Below are 25604 nucleotides of genomic sequence, written 5' to 3'. Positions count from 1 at the left end.
TTTGTATTGATTTTGTTCGATTGGATTCCCTCAATCGGCCGTGACCCTCTATATTTATAGGGTTGGGTGGACTTATCCTGCAAGGAATATCTATTACAGATCTAGATCTACAAAATTCCTTATTTGACTCAGACTCCTCCTTAGACCGGTCAGACCGGTTGGACCTACCGGTCAGACCGGTCGGTCCCTGCCGGACAGGCCACAGTGCCTCGATCGGTCAGACCGCTTGGTTAGACCGGTCAGACCGGTTGGTGCTAATTTTGGATGTCAACATATGCCCCCCTGTTTTTTTAGTAAAGCTTGCTTGCTAAAAAACATTCTTCTGACCCAAAATTGTCTAAGGGCGATGATTAACACTACATCGGCCATTTTTGTGCTAAGGGCGATAAACAATTATCGTCCATGTCTTGCTCAAGTCGATGTTGAAGCCACTTGTTTTGGCCGCCACACCATCTTTATTGTTGCTGACGTCTTTAGCACGGCCTCTACTTGTTGCTCCATTGCTTCCTTCTTGCGCATACATTGCAGCCTTCGCTTCTGAGTATGAGACAAGCCTGAGGGACACCACCTCGGCTGTAAATACTTTGAATCTTGCTCCTTGCTCTTCTCATTCTCATTGCTGCAATCAACATCTTGCTTGACCAGATTATTGTTAGCAACAATCGGTCTTTGTAGTAATGCATGATTTGGATACATAGGAGGATATTGAATATAATATGATTGCATATGCATCCTACTATAATCCATATGTGTATAAAAGTAAGGATACCAGCAATACCATGGAGCAATCGGTCCACTAGATGAATTACAATTACCTTGACTCGATTGCTCTTGATGTTTTGACGATGATCTCGTATCCTTGACTTCGCTTGGTCGCCACTTCTATCTCTGAGCACTCCCTTCCTTCTCATATTTGGCCAAGAGTTCCTTAAAACTCGGCATTGCCTTGATTTTGGAGGAGTTCCCAGATTTATTGGGAGCACCGGTCAGACCGGTCCCACGACCGGTCAGACCGCCGCTGTGGCCGGTCAGACCGGTTGACTTGTTGTCGGCCTTCTCCTTCTTGTCTTGCCCCCCGAGTGTTTTTGCGCCTTGAGGGATCTTCTGTGTCAGCTTCTTTTCAGGTCTTTCATCACCAATAACTACATTCTTCCCCTTGGTTGATTCGGCTTGACTCGGCCGAACTAGCACTTTAGGATTATTCAATTCCAACACATGCACTGGGAAAGGATTCTAATCAACCTGCATATTAGGAATAACCAATCGTCCTTCATTAATGTCCAATTGAATTTGTCTATGTTACACATTGCAATATGCTCGCCGCTTCAACTCTTCAAGCGGCGGTAGAGTATGTGACATCTTGACATATCCAATCCTATATAACTCATCAAATATCCTCTCGCACTTGGATACATCAAAAGTAAATCGTTCATCTTGCCGATTTTTCTGAATCGGCTTAAGAGCAGAACAAATAAATGGTTTAGCTTGAGATGATCAAGCAAACTCAGCAGCATACACATTATTAGACTCATCGCCCGAATAATTTGAATTGCATTCTAAAGCATGCACACTAGAACAATGATGCCTATGAGATTCTTGAGACTCTTTGCTTCGGCTTTCTACAGCCAAAGCTCTTTGATGCACCTGAGTAACTGTAAAGAAATCATAGCCCTCTAATCTTTCTTTAATATGAGAGCGCAAGCCATTAAAAGCCAAATCAGCTAAATCCTTTTCTGCAATATTCACACTAAAGCATCGGTTTTTTGTATCGCGGAATCGTCTTATATAATCATTGACAGATTCATCACGCGATTGTCTAACCGATGTCAAATGAGACAATTTAAGATCATCATACCCACAGAAAAAGTGCTCATGGAACTTCTGCTCTAATTGTTCCCATGAGCCAATAGAATTAGATGCCAAAGATGAAAACCATGAGAAAGCGGTTCCAGTTAGAGATAAAGAAAATAAATGCACTTTCAATTCGTTTATTGAACCAACTTCTCCTAATTGGGCAAGATACTGACTAATATGCTCAAAAGTACTTCTAGTATCTTCTCCACTGAATTTAACAAACTCAGGCAACCTAAAACTAGCAGGGTATGCAACCGAATTAAACGAAGTAGGATACGACTTTTGGTATGTGCGGGTTTTGCTTTTAACATCCACTCCAAAACTTTCTCTAAGCAAATTAGCCAAATCATTCTTATAATCAGTAAGCATTTTATTGAAATTACTCGAAGAATTTGGCTATGTGGATGTAGATACCTCACGCTGGTTTGGAACATACTGACCGGATGGACCGGTCGGACCGGTTGGGGGGAACCGGTCTGACCGGACTGGTATACCGGTCTCTGCCAGTTTTGCCAACGCTGTACATATCGGTCGAACATCTCGTCGGAGATAAGACCGATGTGTGGCACTGAGTTCCTGGAGATTTCTGGTGGTGTGTACTGAACAATCTCGTTTGTTCGGCTAATGTTGGCCGAACCAGGAATACTCATAATGGGGTCAGTGTATGTAGGTGTCACAGTTTGACCACTGAAATAATTCATCGGCATCCCATATTGAGGTTGACTCACAGGAGATGCTGCCGATGGTTGAGGAACATAAAATCTCGGTCAACACACGAATGCACTAGATCGTGCGGCGTGAGAAAGAGCTCGATGCAGCTATCCCTGGGTGGAGCAGTCAGACCGGTCTAAGGAACCGGTCAGACCGGTCACCGGTGAGAATCGGCGACGGCCGACGAATGCAAACCCGGGAGGGACCCCGTCAGGGTAGGCGCACGTAGGGTTGTTCTAGGATCGGCAGGCCACCTAGAACGCCTTCAAACGTCGCGAAGACGAAGGAAGAACAACAGATGAGGTTGGAAAAGCTAGGGTTTGGAGAAGAGGATAAAAAGTAGAGTTTGTATTGATTTTGTTCGATTGGATTCCCTCAATTAGCCGTGATCCTCTATATTTATAGGGTAGGGTAGACTTATCCCGCAAGGAATCCCTATTACCGATCTAGATCTACAAAATTCCTTATTTGACTCGGACTCCTCCTTAGACCGGTCAGACCGGTCGGACCTACCGGTCAGACCGGTCGGTCCATGCCGGACAGGCCACAGTGCCTCGACCGGTCAGACCGCTTGGTCAGACCGGTCAGACCAATTGGTGCCAATTTTGGCTGTCAATAGAAGGAACGCCAGGAATTCTTAACAGTAAGTTGCTTCATCGTGTACTTATCCTATTGATATCCGGATGGCTTATATGTTATCTTGTATGCAGCAACTGGCCAACCAATCAGCTATAAAGTCCCCACAGCTGAGAGAAGTTGAAGAGGGGCTCTAGCTAGTTGTCGACAAGGAGCGCCGGCTTGATGAAAAGATGAAGGAGACCGTTGAGCTCTGCAACAAACTTGACAAGATCAAGCTTGAGCAAAGCAAAAAGAATCAGCTCCTGAAAGAAGAAATAGCAAATCTAACAAAGAACAAGAAAGCTCTTGAAGAGAAATATAAGTCCTTGCAGGAGAAAAACAAGTTGATTGTAAAGAATCATAAAGGTAATTCCCTTAGCTTGCTTTTCCTTGATTGTAAAGTAGTCGAATTAGTGCTCCTTTCATCTATTCGGGTACTTATACTTGTTGCATAAATGTAGAACTCAAAAGTTGTTAGTGATTAAAGAAGAACTGGTGACTGATTTAAAGATTCTTCTGTACTGTTGCACAGATGAAGTGGAGAAGTTGACCAAGATTAAAGAGCATGCAAATGTGCAACTGGTACAATGCATGCAACAAATTAAGGTTATGGCACCTGAAAAGGATCTCTGCAACAAAGAGGTTGCTGAGCTGAAGGCCACTGCACAGGCAATAGTCGATATGGTGGATATGCCCGAGGAAGGTGCCAAAGTGAGCAAGACTTTGCTGGAGCGTTGTTGACAATCCTTAGCCTAATAGAATAAATCTCTAAGTATACGGATACCGATGTAGCTTTCACCTTGGAGTATTCTAGGGTATCGAATCCACGAGGAACGAGAAGTATACTAGTAGTGACTCTTGTTTATCCAGGGGATATGACAATAGTGAAGAGATCCAGATAAGATAGGTAGAGGTGGTCTAATGTCGTCTTGTTAACTACTCCTATCAAAAATACTTGACTTTATACTCTAGTTGCTTCGGCAGCCTCAGAGAATGTTGGGGATCGCCCCCCCGCGAAGGTGGCGTAACCCGAAGGTTCGTCGAAGGTCACAACTTTCGCTAACCACAAAAGATCATTCTTTTTCTCTTGATTGGTAAGAACAGAGACGATGATTGCTCCCGGTCGCTGAAGGTTCAAGGAACTCGTCAAGGTCCAGCACCCGAAGGTGACGCCCAGAACCTTCGGGTCGCAACAGTCGACAAGGAGGTGATGAACGATAGGGGCGGAGCATCACGAAGCTTGCTGAAGGCTCCCGCCGAAGGTCACCAAGCATCATGCAACATGTGACTCGAGTAGGAGTGTCCAATTCGAACTGTCCTACCTAGTAAAATTACCAAACACCCCCGATGTAAACTCTCAACCTTCGTAAGAACCGGAGGGGCATTCTTGGAATGCTGTAATAAGGTTGGGGGTATAAATACCCCCTCCCACCCAACATTGTACAGGTCGGACATTTGGTGAATTATAGTGCAATTTCGATTGTGCAATTTATTCTCAAGTGTTCATTTACTATCCGAAGCTTACTTTTTCTATTCCCTGTCGGTGATCGTGCCAAAGATCCCAACAGACGCGCCCACCCGTGTTCTTAGCTCGAAAATCACCTTACGATGGCCCCACAAAGAAAGAAAACCACCAACCAGAGCACCTCTGACGCCGAAGGTTCAAACCTTCACGAAGTCCCCATCGGACAATCTCCTCCAATCGAACCAACCCCCGCCCAGCTGGTTGAGAAAGAAAAGCGTATCCAAGCAGAACGTGCTATTGAGGCAAAAAAAGGCCGTGGCAGCAGGCAAAAAAGCAGCAGCAGCAACAACAACCTAGGCTGAAACACTAAACAACCTCTCCCAGCTTGAAGATGACTAGCTTGAACAAAACACAGACCATGAACTCAACCTTCAGCTTCGCGTCCTAGAAATGAAGAAAGCTCACCTGGCCAATCAACTAGCAACCAGAAAAAGAGCAGCCGAGCAAGCTCAGAGGCTAGCTGAAGCAAAACGCAAAGTTGCAGAAATGCAAGAAGAAATCTAGAAAATGCAGGAAGAAGTTGGGCAACCGCAAGAGCCCTCAAACACCCACGCAGCCGTTGGATATTCCAGACACCACGAAGGTCAAGACCTTCGCCAGCCAGCTCATATACATCAAGATCAACACTTCCAACCAAACCCTCCATTCGACTCAACATCACCGCTGTCAATTGCCTTGCAGCGAACATCCTGGCCATACGGCTACAAGCCAGTCCAACTCCCAAAATATGATGGATCAGTCGATCCCGCACAATTCATAATGACTTACGAAGCTACAATCGCCTCAGCTGGAGGAGATGATCCCATCATGGCAAAGTCCTTTGTCATGGCATGCGAAGGCCCAGTTGCAAACTGGTACTCCTACATTCAACCCCTCTCAATTCAAAGTTGGGTGCAGCTCAAGGAAAAACTCAAGCAAGACTTTCAAGTCTTCAAAAAATTATCCATCAACACCTTACAACAATTCAGCTGCATACAGATGGACAGAGAGCCATTACCCGAGTACCTTCGGAGATTTGTGCAGAAAAAAAACACAAACTCCAAACTTCTCTGAGAAAGACGCAATAGCCAAATTCATCGAAGGTCTCCTCCCAAGCCAATTGGCATCCCACCTCGACAGAAGCCACCAAGAAGTCTGTCAGAACTGTATGCGGAGGTAGAGAAATACGCAAAGTCCGAAGCAGACCACAAGCGAAGGGTCGAACAAAGAAACTTAATGAGGCAACAGCTGAGCTGGCAACAAAACAATCAAACAAACACCAATCAGCAAAATCAGTACATACTCCCTATTGAACCTTCGCAAGATACGGATCAACCAGAAGAATTCGATCCTTACATAATCCCACCACCCACACAACCTCCGAAGGAGCAAGACAACAACAGTTCCAAAGAACACCATCAAAGGGGGGGGGTCCAACAGGGCCGCAGAAAAGGAAGAGGCCGAGGCCGCGGACCTTCGCAGGTCCCGCAGAAATTGTTCTGTCACTTTCATGAGGAAGATGCTGGCCACAGAACTAATCAATGTCCCAAAAAGAAAAGGACACTTGAAAGAATGGAAGCTGAAAAGAATGCCAAACTCGTAGCGCACACCAGCTGGCCTGCCCAGCAAACACTGCAATTCCAACCTCCGCAACCAACTTTTAACCCTCCTTTCCAAACACTGCAAACCTTTGGCTACAATCCATATCCTATCAACTGGCAACCCCCGCAGCAAAACCAACCAAGGCTGCCTCCCCCGCCCACAACTCAAGCAACCCAAGAAGAGCTACCCCCACCTCCGCCAGGCCCCCCACTCAACCAAGAAAACCAAACTAACCAAAATGCCCAGCCTGCAGCACTACCAACCTTCGGCATGATAATGCCAATATCCGGAGGGTCATCCCTAGAATTCGAGAACAAAAAACAAAGAAGAAACTACTTTCGACAGGTTCATTCCATCATGGTGGATGGACCTGTCTGGAAAACGCAATGGTCTCACATGCCCATGGTGTTTTCTGAAGAAGATGTAAACCTGCTCAGCTTTCCCCATATATATGCATTAGTCATCGAAGCCAATATACAAGGCTGGACCATCGGAAAAATCCTGGTCGACACGGGAAGCTCCGCAGATATCATCTTTTCAAGCACCTTCGACCGCATGAACATCGACCGCAATCTCCTGCAGCCAGTGGATGTCCCGCTCATCGGCTTCGGGGGCAAACGTGTAAATGCCCTCGGAAAGATAACTCTTCTAGTATCCTTCGGGGATCTCTCAAACCCAAGGACCAAACCTATTACCTTCGATGTCGTGGAAATGAACTACCCTTATAATGCAATCTTCGGTCGTGGCCTCATCAACAAATTTGAGGCAATCGTCCATCAGCTCTACTTGTGCATGAAAATGCCAGCAATCAAAGGCGTAATCACAGTCCGAGGCAACCAACAATTGGCCAGAGATATCGAACGGGGTGTCGCTCCCAGACAAAGAAACATCCATCTGGTTGAAGCTGACAAAAAACCCCCGCCACTCAAAGAGCAAAAAAGGGACAAGGAAGAAACATTCCAGCAAGAGTGCAGAGTAAAAAAAGTGCCACTTGACAAGCACTTACCAGACAGGCAAGTAACAATCAGCGCGGCCCTCGAACCAGAAGAAGAATGTGAACTCTTGGAGTTCCTTAACAAAAACAAAGATGTCTTCGCTTGGTCAGCCAGCGACCTTCGCGGCGTCAGCCGAGAAATCATAGAACACAAGCTGGACATTGACCCGAAGATAAAGCCCAAAAAGCAGAAGCTCCGCAAAATGTCTGACGACAAAGTCGCAGCAGTGAAGGTAGAAGTTCAAAGGCTTCTCGATGCGAAGGTTATAAGAGAAGTAAAGTACCCCACTTGGCTGGCCAACACTGTGCCAGTAAAAAAGAAAAATGGCAAATGGAGAATGTGCATAGATTTCACTGATCTAAACAAAGCCTGTCCGAAGGACGACTTCCCCTTACCAAGAATTGATAAAGTTGTTGATGATGCATCTAAGAGCCAACTAATGTCACTCTTAGACTGCTTCTCCGAGTACCATCAAATTTGGATGAAGAGAGAAGATGAAGAAAAAACAAGCTTCACAACCCCTTTCGGAACATACTGTTTCGTCAGAATGCCCGAAGGTCTGAAAAACGCCGGACAGTCATTCTCACGAATGTCCTCAAAAGTCCTGGGCCCTCAACTCAGAAGAAACGTACTGGCCTATGTCGACGACATAGTGGTCACCAGTGCAGAGAGGAAGAACCATGTGGCAGATCTGGCCGAAACCTTCGCCAACCTTCGGAAGGCAAACCTCAGCCTGAACCCGGAAAAATGCATCTTCGGAGTAGACAAAGGCAAAGTCCTCGGATGCATTGTTTCAACAAAAGGCATAGAGGAAAACCCAGACAAAGTTAGAGCACTTCGAGACATGAAAGAACCACAGTCTGTGAGAGATGTGCAAAAATTGACAAGCAGAATCGCAGCACTGAACAGATTCATCCCTCGTTCAACAGACTGAAGCTTACTGTTCTTCAAAACTCTCCGGAGCTCCAATAAATTCGAGTGGGGTGAAGAACAAAAGAAAGCATTCAGAGAATTGCAAAATTACTTAGAAAACCTGACCAAGATGACCTCACCCAACCCCGAAGAATCTCTCCTACTTTATACATCCGCTTCACAAACGGTTGTCAGCGCAGCCCTGGTGGTGGAAAGAACAATCGAAGGTCGACAAAAATAGCTGCCTGTATACTTCGCCTCAGAGGCACTTTCGGGGTCCAAGTTATTCTATTCTGAGCTAGAGAAAATCGCTTATGCCGTTGTCATGGCATCAAGAAAATTGAGACACTACTTCGAAGGTCATAAAATTGTGGCAATCACGGATAAACCATTGCACGACCTCTTCCATAACAGAGAAGCATCAGCAAGAATAAGCAAGTAGGCTTTGGAACTCTCGGAGCATTACATTGATTTCGAGAAAAGAACAGCCATTAAATCCCAGGTCCTGGCAGATTTTGTTGTGGATTGGACAATACACTGTGATGGCGCATGGTGTAATGAAGGAGTCGGCGTCGCGGCAATCATTCAGTCACCTTCGGGTGCGAAGCTAAGATATGCCACGCGCCCGGAATTCAGCAATCCAGACCCCTGCACAAACAACACCACAGAGTATGAAGCACTACTGCTAGGCCTTAGAAAGATGAAAGCTTTGGGTCATCCAAATTTTGTCATCAAATCTGACTCGAAGGTCATCACCGACCATGTGGAAAAAGAGTCCGAAGCTAAGAAGCCATAAATGAAGATGTACCTAGAAGCTGTAAGAGCCATGGAAAAATATTTTAAAGGCTTCACAGCTATCCACATCCCAAGAAGCTAGAACGAAGAAGCAGACAAGCTAGCAAAGGCTGCTGCTCGCAAAGAGCCACTACCTCCGGACATTTTCTACGAGAATTACGAAGCCCTCCACAAAACAAGAAAAAGCAAAACAGATCAACGCCATTGCAAGCGAAGACTGGCGATCACCAATCATGGCATACCTTCGAGGACACTTCGAACCTTCGAACGAAAAAGAAGAAAAAATAATGTTCCAAAGGGCAAGAAGCTACACATTATCAGAAGGCGAACTCTACAAATCTAGTGTAGTAGCCCCTTGGCTAAAATGCATAATAGCGGCCGAAGGTCAGGAGCTCCTGAAGGAAATACACTCTAGGTTTTGCGGATCTCATATTGGCATAAGACCTCTGGTCGCCAAAGCCTTCAGGCAAGGTTTCTTTTGGCCATCTGCGTTGAAAGACGCCGAACAGATAGTCATAACCTGCGAAGGATGCCAAATGATGGCACCTAAATCAAACAGACCTTCGCAATCAATACAACTCATACCTCCGGCGTGGCCACTCCAAAGATGGGGCATGAACTTGGTAGGTCCCCTACCAACAGCTCAAGGCAACTACAAATACGCTGTGGTTGCAGTGGAATACTTCACAAAATGGATAGAGGCAAAACCACTAGTGAACATCACTTCCGAAGCTGTCAGAAAATTCTTCTGGAAAAACGTAATCTGCAGGTTCGGAGTGCCAAAAGAACTAACCGTTGATAACGGGAAGCAATTCGATTCTCAGTTTATCACCCTCAGTCCAATGGTGCCGTGGAAAGAGCCAACGGCTTAATTTTCAACGCCATCAAAAAATGCCTATTCGGACTGAAAAAGGGCAAATGGGTAGACGAACTACCGAAGGTCATCTGGTCCCACAACACAACTGAATGCAGAGCAACAAAATTTACCCCATTCAGACTGCTATATGGAGTCGAGGCCATGAGCCCAGAAGAACTCAAACACAAAAGTGCCAGAGTTCTAAACAATATCGAACCTTCGATAGAAGTAGATCTCACAGAACTCGACATCTTGCAAGCTTCGGAAAATTTAGAAGCATACCAAGAAGAAACAAGGAAATGGCGAAACAAAAAAGTAGTCAACAGATCGCCAAAGGAGACTGGGTTCTAAGAAGAAAGCCAAATGCCGAAACTATCGGTAAGCTTCAATCCAAGTGGGATGGACCCTACATTGTGTTATACTCCAACAGGCCAGGATCTTACCACTTGGCGGACATCGAAGGAAACGAGCTGCAGCATTCCTGGAACGCTGATAGTCTCAAAAAGTATCATGTCTAGAGTAAAAGTTGTAAAAGGCTGAGCGGCAAATATGCACACTCATACCTTCACGTCATTTTCCCTTTCTTTTGAGTCAAGGACCGTACTCTTTTCCTCACAGAAGGGAACTCCAATTCGGAGGTGAGGTTTTTGATGAGGCGGTTCCTATGTAAATTCCCCAAAATATATGAATAATTCCCTTCTGGAAAATGTCTCATGTCGAAGCAACCATAGGGTCGCAAACATCGACCTTCGCATTTGCACCAAGTCTGAAAATAACTAAGTCATCACAGCTCGTAACCGTAACAAGATGTACATACTTATCTTAAAGTGTATACTATACACTAAGAAAGCCAAGGGGCTGTCCACTCGAAACACGAGTCGAAGGCAAGAAACTTTCGGCTAAAAATTAAAGTGTATACTATACACTAAGAAAGCCAAGGGGCTGTCGACTCGAAACACGAGTCGAAGCCAAGAAACCTTCGGCTAAAAATTAAAGTGTATATTATACACTAAGAAAGCCAAGGGGCTGTCGACTCGAAACACGAGTAGAAGCCAAGAAACCTTCGGCTAAAAATTAAAGTGTATACTATACACTAAGAAAGCCAAGGGGCTGTCGACTCGAAACACGAGTCGAAGCCAAGAAACCTTCGGCTAAAAATTAAAGTTCAAATTACACACTAAGAAAGCCAAGGGACTGACGACTCGAAACACGAGTCGAAGCCAAAAAACCTTCGGCTAAAATCAAAATTGTACACTATACAGAAAAACACGAAGGGGCCGACGACTCAAAACGAGTCGAAGCCAAGAAACCTTCGGCTAAGTCCAAAGTGTATATCACACACTAAAAAAGTATACATTACAAAAGTCTTCAGAGCAAGACTGCAAGGGAGGGGGGAGACGCTTCCGCACAATATTGCAGCCTTCCTCCAAAGACCATGCCTCGCAAAGAAAACAAAATCCCGACTCCGGGGTAAGTTTGCAAAGAAAGTGGGGAGCCGCTCTCGAAAGTATTCGCAAACAACCTCCGAAGGACCAATCCTCGGAGAAAAAAGAGCTTGGGAGGGGGGAGACGCTTTTTAGAACCAAAAGCTCTCGGCCCTCCGAAGGCTCGCGAAGCCACCTCGAAGGATGGAACATATCAAAAACAAGGCCGCCTCGAAGGATGGAACAAGATAAAACCCAAACCATCTTGAAGGATGGGATAAGTTGTTTCAAAGCATCACCAAGTCAGTCAGCAACCGGTTAATTACAAGTTTCGGCCATACGACTGCAAAAATTCTGCAACACTGGCACCAGGATTAGCAAAACTAAACCGTTCCCAGTCGAAACCGCTTGCAACAATGCCTCCGCTATGAATCCGCAACAGACAAATAACGAAAGCTGGCCCGACAGGCACGATCGCCTAAACAAAGTAGCAAGCAGTTTATCACTTCCAAAAAGCTTTACAAACAAATTCCCTTCACCCAGGGACTAAATCTCCACCTGGGTTCCTTCGTCAGCGGGATCCTTCGGCGGGCTGGCGCCAGAGCTCCCCCCGACATCCACCGGAGGTGCTCCCTCCTCCACAATGCTTTTGGCCGCCTCCCGAGCCCACTTCAGCTACAAGGAAAAAACAAAACATGTGTTAGCATATCCCTTCCATAGGAGATCAGTCCCGCCAAAAGGCAAAAAGAAAAGAGAGAACACCGACCGCCTCTAGCCACTGCTGTGCGGCCTCCCGGACCATCTCGCGACCAGAAACCTTCCAAAACTTGCGAAGAAAAAGCTTCTTCACAGCTGAACCTTCGCAGTGTCCTCCTTAAGTTTAGAAGGTCCCGGGAAGACGTAGTCCCGGTGCCCAATCCTTTCAAGCTCCGGACAACCTTCGTGGGCAAGAACGGCCATAACACTCTCATAGGCAATGACTGCAGTATTGTCTGACACGCTGGACAATATCTGGCTTAAATCTTCGAACTCGTTCAGCAGCCAATCAAGAAGCCCTAATGCACCACCTTCGGCGTCCTCCGGGAAAGGCGAAGGCTCTGCACCAAATGACGCCAAAGCCTTGCGGTATTCCTCGCGAATGGACGCATTGTTGTTTAAGATGTCCTGTGAGGCAGACTCCCACATCGCACGGTCCTCCTCAACCTCCTTTCTCAAGCTCTGAGATCTTGCCATTTTTTCTTTCGACATCAGCTTTGAGCTGACGAACCTCAGTTTGAAGGTTAACAACCTTCGCTGCATCTTTCTCCACAACACTCCGAAGATTCTCGAGGACACCCTCGTCAAGGTTCATCTTCACCTGCATCTTCGCGATGGTCTCCTCTTGCTCCGAAACCTTCCCCTTCAGAAGCTCATTCTCAGACTTCAAAGATCCCCGAAGGTTATCCAAGGCTTCTTTTTCCGTCTTTAGAGCGCTGATCTCCTCCATCAGGCGAGCCTTCTCAGTAGAGCGAGCCAGAAAATCATGCTCGTCTTTCCTTGTGCTGCCTACAACTGCACGGCTAGCAAGCAGAGCCTGAAGCAAAAACTAGGCTCAAGACCAAGATCACAAAATCAAAAACAACTCAACGCCGCACAGCACAAACCTTCGTGCACAGCGACGCCGTGATCCGGCCAAGACTCCCGGTCCCATAGACTCCCAAACTCTTCATGAAACCTATACTCACCAAGGCACATGACAAAACCACACACAACAGCGGAAAGAAAAATTGGGACTAGAGCACCTTACCCTCAGCATCAAAGCTCTCAACGTCCTCGGGGAGAACAGGCTGACTCCTCGACACAGACTGAGAAACCCCGGCCTCAGAAGATTCCAGCCCCAGCAACTCCCTGAGCTCCTTCATCATGTCCGCAACATCTACTTGAAGGGCATACCGAAGATAGGGGTCAATGTCAAGCCCTTGGAAAGCAAGGCGTCAAGAGATCAAGGGAATACCTAGTTCAGAAAACCTATCTTTTGCGCAAATTAAATGGCTATCCAAGGCCCCTGGAGCTGTTTCATCGTCGCCAATCTGCAAAGCAATTGAATCCTTCGGAGCACCCACAGAGGCGCCCCTCCCACCTATACCCTCGGTTTCACCCGCAGGAACCCTCTCCCCCTCCCCCTTTTCATCATCAAACTCCGAAGGTAGTACCTCCTCGAGCTCATCTTGGGGGGGGGGGGGTGCTCCACTTCTTTACGGGCGAAACCTTCGCCAGCGACAAAGGCGAATCTTCGTCACTCTCCTCGTCGAGGAGATTCACAACTCGAAAGGAAGACTTCGCCCTTCTCTAAACCGCCAATAGAACGGCGCCCGTTGTATCCAGCTCTGCATGAAATGAGCCAAATTGATCAAGATATAAGTGAACCCTTTCACCGATTCGCGAGCGCCAGGGAACGCTACTCTTCGTGGCCCGAAGCTCCCGCATAAAGACATCGCTACCCAAATCTTCCTTGGCGATATGTAATGAATAACCATAAGGAAAGATACCTTTCCCCCTGGGTTCCTTCACCCCCCTGACGCAGACTTGATCGTAGAAATCCACGGAGCTTTCTTAGCAGCAACTTTCGGAATCTTCGCAGATTGAGCTCCAACGGCTTTAGCCTTTTTGGCCTTCTTGGCAGCCGGACCCTCGAAAACCTTCGCGGGGGGCACAAAAATGCTCGCCCCCCTCTTCCTCTCTCGAGGAGCTTTGCGAGGGCCATACACAACTCCCATCTTCAAGAAGCTCCGGTTAACCCTGATTTTCTCGAGGCAAACAGCTTCGAAAGAGTCACGCTCCTTCGTCAGATAAGGACCGGCGATAGCAATCGCCTCCTGCTCGATCTCTTCGACGATCATGTCATCAGAAACATCCTCAGGCATCTTCAAGCCGAAAACAGGGAAGGAAAGCCTATCTTTCAAGCCGGCAACCCGAACCTTCGAAAAGCTACCTGGCAACCAACCTCTTGTCAACGGCCAGACCTTCGCGGCCAGATATTCCTCAATTAAATCGCGGCCGCTCACAACACGAGCCGCGGAATCAAACGCGGAGTAGCACTCCTTGTAGCCGGGTGCGGTTCTGCGAATATCTGCCTTTGTAACATGCTTGAATTCTTCAATCTTCGCCGCAAGAGGATAAGAAATCTCTCCCGAAGATTCAGCACTCGGAAAACCAATCTTAGCATAAAACCAGTACTGCTCCCAATCGTCTTCCCACTTGTTTTTCTGACAATAGGACAACTCCATCCTTTCGATTCCCTGAGTCCTATTAGTTCTCCTTGGATGAAACAAGCAGCACCCACTCTGAGCAGAAAAGACTTGCGGATCTTCGTCAAAGGAAACCTTCCGCGTCTGCGGATGCATCTCATAGAGCCTGCAAAAACTATCCACGTTAACTGGCCCCTCGAAGGTTCTGACCGCCCAGAAAAACTTTGACAGCTGCACAATGGCATTAGGGGTAAGGAGGTGCATCCGAAGTCCGAATCGGGCTAGAATCTTCGGGAAAGCAGGGTCCAGTGGAAACCTCAACCCACCAGCGAAGAAGTCCTGAAACACCACGCACTCACCCTGATGGGGGTCTGGCGTGATCTCATCCTCAGGTGCACGGCAAACCCCGGGCCCAAAATACCCTTTCTGCTCGTAACTCCCAACCAACTCTGGGGACGCACACGACTGACCGAAAATGAGAGTAGGAGGAGCCTTCTCATGGGAACCCATCAATTCTGAAGGATCAGCCTCCACGTTAGACAAATCCTCCTCCCCCTCAGATAACTGCCTCTTCTCCTCCTCCGAAGGTTCGACCTCTCCGGATCCAACGGGTCTGGCAGTAAGCTTCAACCGGGCCATCCCAAAACAGGCCAAATGATTAGAGTCGCAACAAACCAGACACGAAGAATGGGGCGAAGAAGGGAGAAATAACTTACAAAGACTCAGTAGAGCACTCCTTTCTCAAGCACTCCCTAAGCGCCGTGAAGGATGGGGTGGAACGACTCACTTTCACGCCTAGAAGAACGGGGCGAATCGAAAGACGCCACGTGTCAAATTAGACAAGCGGGCGAAGGTTCATGAAAAATGGGAACGTGAAAGCGACTCTTCCCCCACACCCCCTTTTATAGGGGGGGGGGTAACTTCGCACTGTTCACCCAACGGTAAAATCGAGGAGAAGTCAGAGCGACGGCAAATCAGGACGCGACGTGTGTAAGCAAAACACCTTCGGTTCACGCCCACCTCCGACCTTCGGGGGGAGACGCTCGTAAACAATTGTCTTGATCGATCTATATTCTTCGAGGGTTCGGTCAGTCGGAGTCGGACCTCGCCCACGAGGGGCTACTGTTGGGGATCGCCCCCCCCCCCCCCCCGCGCGCGAAGGTGGCGTAACCCGAAGGTTTGTCGAAGGTCGCAACTTTCGCTAACCACAAAGGATCATTCTTTTTCTCTTGATTGGTAAGAACAGAGACGATGATTGCTCCCGGTCGCCGAAGGTTGAAGGAACTCGTCAAGGTCCAGCACCCGAAGGTGACGCCCAGAACCTTCGGGACGCAACAGTCGACAAGGAGGTGACGAACAATAGGGGCGGAGCAGCACGAAGCTCGCTGAAGGCTCCCGCCGAAGGTCACCAAGCATCATGCAACATGTGACTCGAGTAGGAGTGTCCAATTCGGACTGTCCTACCTAGTAAAATTACCAAACACCCCCGATGTAAACTCTCAACCTTCGTAAGAACCGGAGGGGCATTCTTGGAATCCTGTAATAAGGTTGGGGGTATAAATACCCCTCCCACCCAACGTTGTATGGGTCGGACATTTGGTGAATTATAGTGCAATTTCGATTGTGCAATTTATTCCCAAGCGTTCATTTACTATCCGAAGCTTACTTTTTCTATTCCCTGTCGGTGATCGTGCCAAAGATCCCAACAGAGAAGAACTCAGATAGGTATGAGAAGGGAGTCCAACGTCAGTCAACTATTACTGCTATGAAAACACCCGACATGATGGACTCCAAAGGACGGGCAGGGTTGTCACCACCTGCCGCCTACCACTGCGGTTCCGTGGGGTGGAACATAACCCAAGGTAACTAACCAAGACTAGGCACCATGCCTAAACTATCAAGTTACCTACTCCTATCTCACGCTAAGGTAAAGAGCACTCTCAAATAACTAGAACTTGCTATTTGCACAGACTAGGGATCCCGCAACTGGAGAGATCAAGTATTCAAGTACTAAAAAAGTAAAGGAGTGAAATCAATATTACCAACGAAAGAAAAGAAAATTACTCAAACCGAAGCTTTATTCCTCAAAGGTACAAAGTTGGAGGGGCGCCAACACTCTGCCTTCTCTCCGAACTCCCACCTTGCCTCTCTCCCTATTTTCTAAAGATATGTGGGCAGCTATGCTTCGCCTTGGACCTTGCTCCAATTCTTCGTGTCTTACAAGTGAGGTGAGGGCTGCCTTTCATAGTGCTTCAAGGGTGGTGCTTGAGCAAATGCATGGCTTGTACGCTGGTACTTCAGCTTCTTAGCTTCCACGCAAAGGATGGAGATGAGAGGCCAAAATGTGGGGCCCGCCGGCCTTCTGATTTTACCGACTTTTGACCGAACGCCACCAATATTCCTTCTTGCAAGGTTGGTTGCAGCAACCTCCAACTTAATTTGGTCTGATCGGCCAAAAAGTGAGGCCGGCCAGCTTGCGATTTTCTACCCAGGCGTTGGATCAACCATCATTGTGTGATGGACAGTGTGTAGTAGCTCTTCCAAGGTGGTTTCAAGTTGGTTGGACATTATCCATGCGGAAGGTGGGCCCTTTGATCCATGTGACAAGCTCATCCATCCCTCCACTTGGGTTAACTCTTGGCATTGGTCCATTTTGTGTTTCTTTGCATGCAGGTGCACATCCAATCCATGGATGTTCAGCCAACTTCGAGTGGCCACTTCTGGAGCCCATTGGAGGGGCATATGAGACATTTCGGTCTTAGCTTCGCTTTGGACATGTCTCCCAAGTGGTTAGGGGTCCATTTGTAAGTCCCCAATGCCATGGTACTGAATGGAAAGTGTTTTTTTAGGGGGGGGGAGGGGGTTGCCAGGCCGGCCGGCCTAAGTCAGGCCGACCAATGATATTCCTGGAGGCATAACTTTTCCATCCGGACTCCAAATTGGGTGATTAGGCCAAGTGTCCATTTCAATCACCTCAACAATCTCTTCAACATGGTGCAATAAAATATGTGATTCATGTAACCTTTGAACCATGCCCAAGTATCATTCGTGCCGAGATGTCTGAATGAACCTTCATTCGTATGGCCCCAACTGCTTCCACCAATAATGGTATTTATGCACCATATTACATGTAATCCTTGCAAAACAGGTTGGAATACAAAACTCATGGAACTCATTAGTTTAAATAAATTTTATATCCAAACTACTTCAAGTTCCCTCATTATTTGCAAAGGTTGGTGGCCAAAATGGGTGTATAATGCCCGTCAACAAGCGTCTGCATGAAGCTCCGAAAAAATTGCCGGCTACCTATCAGAGACCACCTAACAGTATGTAGCGCATGTCTTGGGGTTAGTGAAATCTTATTGGCTGCAAGCGAACCTTGTTCCATTAGGAGAAGGCATGAACCTTGTTCCATTAGGAGAAGGCATGGCAATTGAGTGGACTGAAGAGCAATTTGCTGATCTCGTGGAGGAGGTGAAGCTAGTAGCCGATAAGATTGTGGGTAGCTTAGAACAAGAGCCTGGTGCAGAGTACTGAGCAATGAACCTAATGTATGATGCTTGTGCGTATATGTGAATACACTTCTTATGACTATTGTAAATTCCTGTTGATTGAAGCAAAGTACCATCTCGAGGAAACAGTATCTGTGATCATGAGATTTTAGACAAAAGAATCGTGTGTTGTTGACAGTCTATTTTGTCCCATTTTGATCAAATTTTGTACAAAATATGACCATCAAAGGGAATAAATGTTACCGTAGGATAGATTATTGACAAATTCCATAGATGTTAGTCTAAAAATATGTGCTGGTGAATTTGGGCCAAAAATGCAAGAAACTAGCAAATATGACCCAAGGCATAAATTCCCGGCCAATCACAAGCAAGCCTCTGGCAGGCAGAAGCTGCGTTGCACAGCCTGAATGGGAATTCGATGCGCGGGTTCCTAGATCGAGTAGAATCCGATCCGAGGATGGTCAGTGTGCGAATTGAAGTTTCATCAATAACAGACTCCTTCTTGACTCCTTTAGGGAAGGCAGGAGGCAATGTCTCTTCGAGATTGTTGATGAAGTAGTCGACGGGGCGGTCCTCCTTTGCCGAAGAGGCCTCTAGCTCCCAAGGAAATGCTAGGTTGCTGGTCTAGACACCCGAGCCGTTTGCGGTGCAGACCCAAACCGAAGACGAATGTTGTGCCTTGTTCAAGCACAACACAGCGATCATCGAAACTTGCCATCGAGTTTGCTAAATGGCCTTCATTGAAGGCCCCTACCTGGCGTGCCAGCTATCGGTGTTTAGCCGCCAACCTCATGGAGGGATACACCCGAGGTGGTTAGTTTGTAGGTAGGGTTTCACCGATGTCTAGAACCGATGGTGCAAGGAACGCAAAGCTTTAGACAGGTTTGGCCCGCGAGATACGTACTACTCTACATCTTAGTGGTTTGTACTGCCTTAGAGGTTGATGTTGTAGGTTATGTTTTGAGAGGGCCCCTGCCCGCCCTTATATAGTCTAAGGGAATAGGGTTACATGGAGTCGGTTGCGGGCTCTGCCGCACTGCCTAGCCGAATACTAGCTAAGGAGTCCTACCCGGGTACTATCAAGTAGTTTCCATCTATTTGACTAGTTCTACTCCTGTATGGGTAGTTACACTAGAATAAGGTACAGTCATGTGCTATCCCTTATTATAGAACATTCTTTGCTTGTGAGCAGTCCCACTACCCCGGGTCTAACATAACGGCCCACGCTGCAGGATCCACGCCCCTCGCACCGCCGCTCCGGCCTAGCACGATCGCCGGCCCCCGCACGTCCTCAGCCCCGCGCAGTAGGATCCACGCGCCTGTGCAACGGCGGATCCACGAGAAGGGAGCGGCAAGGGAGGGGAGGAGGTGGCGCAGGGAGCAGTGGGGAGGGGAGAAGGGCCGGAGGGGAAGAGGCGACGCGGGTGGGGAGGCAACGACAAGCCTGGGGAAGAGAAGGGGAGATGAGGGACATAGAGTGGTGGGGGGGGGGGGAGGATGGGGAGAGAAATGAGAGGATAGGACGGATAGTGGTACGGAATATTCCGAATAGGATTTTCATTACTGCGAGTTCGTAATACGACCCATCGGTAACGTCCGATATCACTACCGGATCAAAAGACGGTGATATCCCATCACCACCGGTTCGGTTCAAACCGGCAGTGATGGTGCGTTTGGGATGACCAGTTTTGTGCTAGTGGAAGGCTACAATCTAGTGATGATGGTCACCTATTGCATTGGGGTAAATTCCATGTGTGGCCGTGAAAGAAATGACAGTCCCTTCTTTAACCCTGAAAAGTTCATACTCTCTTCTTTGGTCCCGTTTTTATCTTGAACCCTTTCCTTGGTCCTGCCGTGATCTCTCTAGTTAAGTGGCTGTGAAAACATAAAAATACCCCTAGCACAAACAACCGTTAGAAGAATTATATTATTATTATTCCGAACCACCACCACCAGCACCAGGTTTGGCTTTGTACTGTGGTTGTTTGGTGAGCTTTAGCATCAGTCTCCGCTCGTTTCGTACCGATGCCCTGATTATTGAATCCCCAATCAATCAGTTTTAGTAGCACCAACAATTGCAACGAGACATTAACGTGTGTGTACAAAAATGATGTACACACCAATGGAGTAGAATGGAACAACCGAACAAGAAACAAATCCATACCTATCAGACCGACCCATGGATGAAGAAAGAACGCGGACGCATCACACCAACAATGAATGCGTGCGTTTTCAGTTCATCAATCAATCCCGGGGACGCCGCCGCGTGCGCGTCCCGCTGCGGGGGTACAAGGTAACAAATGTGCGTGGAAAGGCCTACCCCCACATCTGGACCAAGTGAGTGATGAGGAACATAATAAAAGGATAATAAGTAGTATAACGTGGCTTAGCCGCTTTGGAACTCTTCAATGCTGTTTCTATTGCAAAAATGCATTGCCAATCCCAGTCGCCGTCGAAGCATAAAAATGACGAAACCACATTGAAAATGAACTACTTCGAGCTGCCGCTGACAGTAGGAACTGCCCAAGGCAACTCAAAATCAGCCTAGGATTGGACTATTCTGCCCCAAGTCAAACACCCTGCGCGTTCCCACCACCGGACAAACACCCACCAGGGCAGCAGCCCACTGAATGAACACTTTGAGCACTACAACTTCCCCACGTACAAGCGGCTACTGATTGAGGCAGTTAAATCATCCCGTGAAGAAGAGCTAGAAGTTGACCGTACCGAACCTTTTTTCCCTCCAATCGCATGTGCGATGAATAGACGTCCCCGGGCTCTTCTGCGATAGCCTCGCGTGCAGCAGCCCGCGCGACGAATAGAATTCCTTGTCTGGCTGGCAATGCAAACCCTGAGCTAGCCAGCGGCCGGCCGTAGCCTCTCGTTGCGCTGGCTCACGTGCGCCACGATATTCACATTGGGCGTCGAGGCCAGCGCGCCGTGCCGTGGCGCCCTGTGCTTATATATAGCTAGCCGTCGACCTGCCTCTTCTCCATCGAGGGGAATCAGGGAGAGAATGAGAGATTAGTGAATCCGGCCGCAGAGCTAGCTCTTGCTACGTAATTCTTGCTAGATAGTAGGTAGCTAGCAAGCGGGGGCCTCAAGTGCAGGCTAGCTAGCCGGCGGCGGCGAGCCGGTGACGATGAAGAAGGAGGACCTCGAGTCGCCGCTGCTGTCCGACGGCGATCCGGCGCCGGCGGACTCCGAGGGCGGCAGCGGGTACGCGCTTGTCTGCGCCCTCCTCGCCTCCCTCACCTCCATCATCTTCGGCTACAGTAAGCTAGCGCCCCCGGCCGGATTCTTCTTCTTCTTCTTTCTTGTTGTTGGCATGGAGATGGCCGCGCACCATCATCACGTTGGGTTGCAACGTGTTGCTGATCTCTCGCCGGCGTTCGCGCGCACCGCATGGATGCAGACCGCGGCGTGATGAGCGGGGCGCAGAAGTACGTGCAGGAGGACCTGGGCGTCACCGACGGGCAGCTGGAGGTGCTCATCGGCGCTACCAGCATCTACTCCCTCGTCGGCTCGCTGGCGGCGGGGTGGACCTGCGACCGCGCGGGCCGCCGCCGCGCCGTCGCCCTCTCCGCGGCCATGTTCCTCGCGGGCTCCGCCGTCACCGCCGCCGCCAACGGGTACGCCGCGCTCATGGCGGGGCAGCTCGTCTCCGGCGTCGCCTGCGGGTTCGGACTCGTCGTCGCGCCCGTCTACATCGCCGAGATCGCGCCGGCGAGCTCGCGAGGGTTCCTCTCCTCCATCCCCGAGGTACGCTGCATGGCTGCCGTTGGTTACTTGTTCTTGCAAATACGGTGTTCCTGATTGTTGCTAGTTACTCCTACTTGTGGAGATGATTAAGTTAATAGGATCGAAATGAAATGCTTGCCTAGGTGATTTCTAAAAAAAAAGTTAATAGGATCGAAGTTGGTATAAAAAAACAAGTGGGTCAACGGGTAAATAACCCTTATATTATTTACCCGGTACTATTATATTTATTTTTAATATATTGCCGTTTTAAATAAGAGAAAATAAGGAAACTTGTTAATTTTAAACTGAAAAGTTGATTAGGATCATTTCATGTGCGGCTAATTTAAGTTCGGAGCCAAATCAGATCGGAATTTGTATGATGTTACCCACGCCGGCCGGGTTGACTAATTATTGCAGATCATGTCATCATGTGGTAGAGAGTACATAGTAACATGCTACAACATTAGTAATTTACAACCTGTAATTGTGTCAAATTCTTTCATTTCATCTTCATCTACTTAATTTTTTTTAATGATGATCGGTGACGTGCATGCGTGTCAGATCGCCAGCAACTCGGGCATCCTGCTCAGCTACATTGCCGACTTTGCGCTCGCGGACCTCCCCACGATGCTCAGCTGGCGGCTCATGATCGGCATCGGCGCCGTCCCGCCGCTGTTCCTCGCGGTCGCCGCGGTGCTCGCCATGCCGGAGACCCCGCGCTGGCTGGTCCTCCACGGCCGCCCCGACGAGGCCCGGCGCGTGCTGGCGCGCATGGCGGGGGGCGCCGACCGCCGGCTCCAGGAGATCGTGGCCTCCGTCCGGGAGGCGTCGTCCAAGAGCGCCGGCGAGTCGTCGCCGGGCGTGTGGCGCGAGATCTTGCTCCGCCCCACGCCGGCCGTGCGGCGCGTGATGGTGGCCATCCTCGGCCTGCAGGTGTTCCAGCAGGCGTGCGGCGTGGCGGCGATGATCCTGTACGCGCCGCGGGTGTTCAGCCACGTCGGCATCACCTCCGACCGCGCGGTGCTCGGCGCCACGGTGCTCCTCGGCGCCGTCAAGACGGTGGCCATCGTGGTCCCGCTGTTCCTCGCCGACCGCCTCGGCCGCCGGCCGATGCTGCTCGCCAGCGCGGGGGGCATGGCCGCGTCGCTCCTGGTCCTTGGGTTCTCGGTGCGCGCGGCAGCCACGTGGTGGGCGGCGGCGACGTGCGTGGCGGCGGCGGCGGCGTTCATGGCGTCGTTCTCGCTGGGGTTCGGGCCGGTGATCTGGATGTACGCGTCGGAGATCCTGCCGCTGCGGCTGCGCGCGCAGGGCACCGGCATCGGGACGGCGCTGAACCGTGTGATGAGCGCGGTGGTGGGGATGACCTTCATCTCGATGTACGAGGCGGCCGGCATGGCCGGGACCTTCTACATCTTCGCGGCGCTCACGGCGGCGGCGTGGGTGTTCGTCTACTCGTGCCTGCCGGAGACCAAAGGGAGGAGCCTCGAGGAGATAGAGGAGCTCTTCGACGCTGCCGGTGCCAAGAAGCCCTCGCCAGGGGCGACGGTCTCGTGATCCGGACAGAGGCAGCGATTATGCGTCGTTAAACGCCAAGGTTTCGTTCAAATCAAAATTTGCAAATAAAATTGGACACCAACAAAACAAAATAAGTACAGTACGTCGTTCATATAAAAATTTACAAATAAAATTACACACCGACAAAGCAAAATAGTATATTACTAGTAACAATAATTATTAGGAGTGCATATGTTGTCGATGCTCTTAAAAATGAGGGCTGCTTAGAGTGAAGTGGCACTTAAATTGAAGAAGCAGGGTATCTTGTAAGAAACTAGCAAGTTGCCTGTGCAAATAGGGCGGTTAGCTAGTTTTTTTTACCAATCTTTATATTTTTGTAGATGAAGTCCATGCATTGTAATTCTTTTTTAGATGGACCCAACTGCTGGGTCATCTATATTTTTTTACACCAGCTATATATATTTTGTGAACTACTTTGAGAATATGAATTTAGAAGAAAATAGCATATCTTATATAGGAATATATATTTTTATATTTTCATGATGCCTCATGCTTACATTACATTGAAATATTTTGGCATGAATATTTTTAAATTTTTGATGGGCAGTGTATTTTTTTATTTGATAGTATTGGTCATTGAGTATGATAAAATATCCTTAAATTTTTAAGAAGGAAATCTAGATGAATGTTCAATTTATACCATTAAAAGGCAATTTTTTTCTTAATTGTCCAATCTCCAATTCCTAAAGCTCCAAGCATATATGCACCTGTATTGCCTTGTAGCTACTGCACCTAGTTCCCATCACGTGATGTTCACGGGATCTACAAATTCACTATTGCAGCTAACAATGTATTCTTCTTTATGCTCACCATCTTCTGTAGCCGTCATCATTTTCTTGGATTTCGACCCGTGCTAACTTTTATTCTCTCTTTTTTTAATCATAGTTGTCCTTGTAAGGTACTGCAATTAATGTGTGCTTCTTCATGGCCATTTTATATAATTTTCCTTGGCTGTTGTCATGCTCCCAAAAATTGCACACTAATTTGCTTCCCAATTCAACTATTAATTTTTATATTTTTAATTTAGAATTTATCTATTTGTATTTGATATGAACTTTTTGGTCAATTTCTAATTTCCTTATATTTTTAATTTGAAATTTATCTAGTTACTAATTGTATTCGATATGGACTCTTGAGTGAAGTCTTAATTTTTTTAGTTCTGAATTTAGCTAGTTGTGTTTGACATGGACTCTTTATCATCTCCTAATTTCTTAATTTTCTAATTCCAAAGTTAGCTATTTATTAATCATTGTTTAACGGTGTAAATTCTTTGTTTTAGATTAATATGAGAATTTTTAGATCTCTCGGCGAACGTGGCGGTTTCTTTTAACCCTTCTTTATTAATATACAATAGATAGATGGTTGGAGTGAGCGCATTACTGGAGGGGTACATCACAACCTGAAAGGTGATAGTCGGAAGATTGCCTTTCTGCTGGATGCACTAAGCAGCAAGAGGGCAGCGCTGGACATGGTGTCTGAGCCAGACGAAGCAAACCTGCAAATGAAGGACTGGATGAGTCAGTTGAGGGAGCTGGCCTATGATGTAGAGGAGTTCATTGAGATATTATTCATGCACCATCTTGGCAGTGACGAAACCTGCGACGGGTTCATCAACAAGATCAAGATCAACACTCTGAAAGCGCCCCGCCACATTTCCAATCAGGATAGTGAACTGAAGGAACGCCAGCGCAGGACCAGCTCGCCACACCGTGCAGGTTGTCTGCCCCAGCACTAGCTAGACCAGCTCGCTGTACCCGCACCGGGCAGCACGCCCATCCCAGCCTAGGCGTTGTGCGTGCCGGCCAAAGGCCCCCGCACCCGCACCGGGCAGCACACTCGCCCCAGGCTGGGATGGGTCGCCGCACCCGCACCCCCTCTGGGACATCCCCGCGTCTCCATTATTTCGAGCCACCGGGCCGGGGTTGCTGCCCGCCGCGCTCGCACCGGGCAGCCGGTAAGGCTGACGGGGGTGGAGGCCACCGCAGCTAGGACGCTTTGCGAGACCACGACCGTAGCGTCCAGAGCTCTGAATGTCACGTCGGCAGCCCGCAGCTAGACCGAGAATTGATCTTCCGCGTCCTTAACATCGTCAGCATCCATTATTGGCCAGAGTACCACCGGATCTGCTGGATTTGAGAACCTTGGTGCTAGGGTTTGGAGGGATATGGGGAAAATGAGGTGGTGAATAGGAATTTTGCGCGGGCGGCAGGAGAACGGCATGAAGGAACAAGGAAAAAGGATTCGCTGATTGTAATAGCAATGGTTGGTAAATTTTTTT

General features: G+C 48.3%; 1 protein-coding gene across 1 annotated transcript; it reads left to right on the top strand.

Annotated features, from left to right (window-relative positions):
• Window positions 1-20850: 20850 nt before the first annotated feature.
• Window positions 20851-23806, top strand: LOC120666176 (polyol transporter 5-like). The gene is made up of 3 exons (XM_039945963.1): window positions 20851-21285; window positions 21426-21772; window positions 22313-23806. Exons 1-3 carry the CDS (start codon window positions 21153-21155, stop codon window positions 23303-23305), a joined length of 1473 nt encoding a protein of 490 aa, XP_039801897.1. The 5' UTR covers window positions 20851-21152; the 3' UTR covers window positions 23306-23806.
• Window positions 23807-25604: the final 1798 nt, after the last annotated feature.

The sequence above is a fragment of the Panicum virgatum genome, chromosome 3N, assembly GCF_016808335.1.
Source record: "Panicum virgatum strain AP13 chromosome 3N, P.virgatum_v5, whole genome shotgun sequence".
Taxonomy (NCBI): domain Eukaryota; kingdom Viridiplantae; phylum Streptophyta; class Magnoliopsida; order Poales; family Poaceae; genus Panicum; species Panicum virgatum.
This window is presented reverse-complemented; position numbering and strand designations above follow the sequence as displayed.

Bases quoted from the DNA above. Each gene is read 5' to 3' on its own strand.
- LOC120666176 (XM_039945963.1), top strand. From the start codon at position 21,153: ATGAAGAAGGAGGACCTCGAGTCGCCGCTGCTGTCCGACGGCGATCCG. The intron at 21,286-21,425 runs GTAAGCTAGCGC...GCATGGATGCAG, and splicing joins CTCCATCATCTTCGGCTACA to ACCGCGGCGTGATGAGCGGG. The intron at 21,773-22,312 runs GTACGCTGCATG...CATGCGTGTCAG, and splicing joins TCCTCTCCTCCATCCCCGAG to ATCGCCAGCAACTCGGGCAT.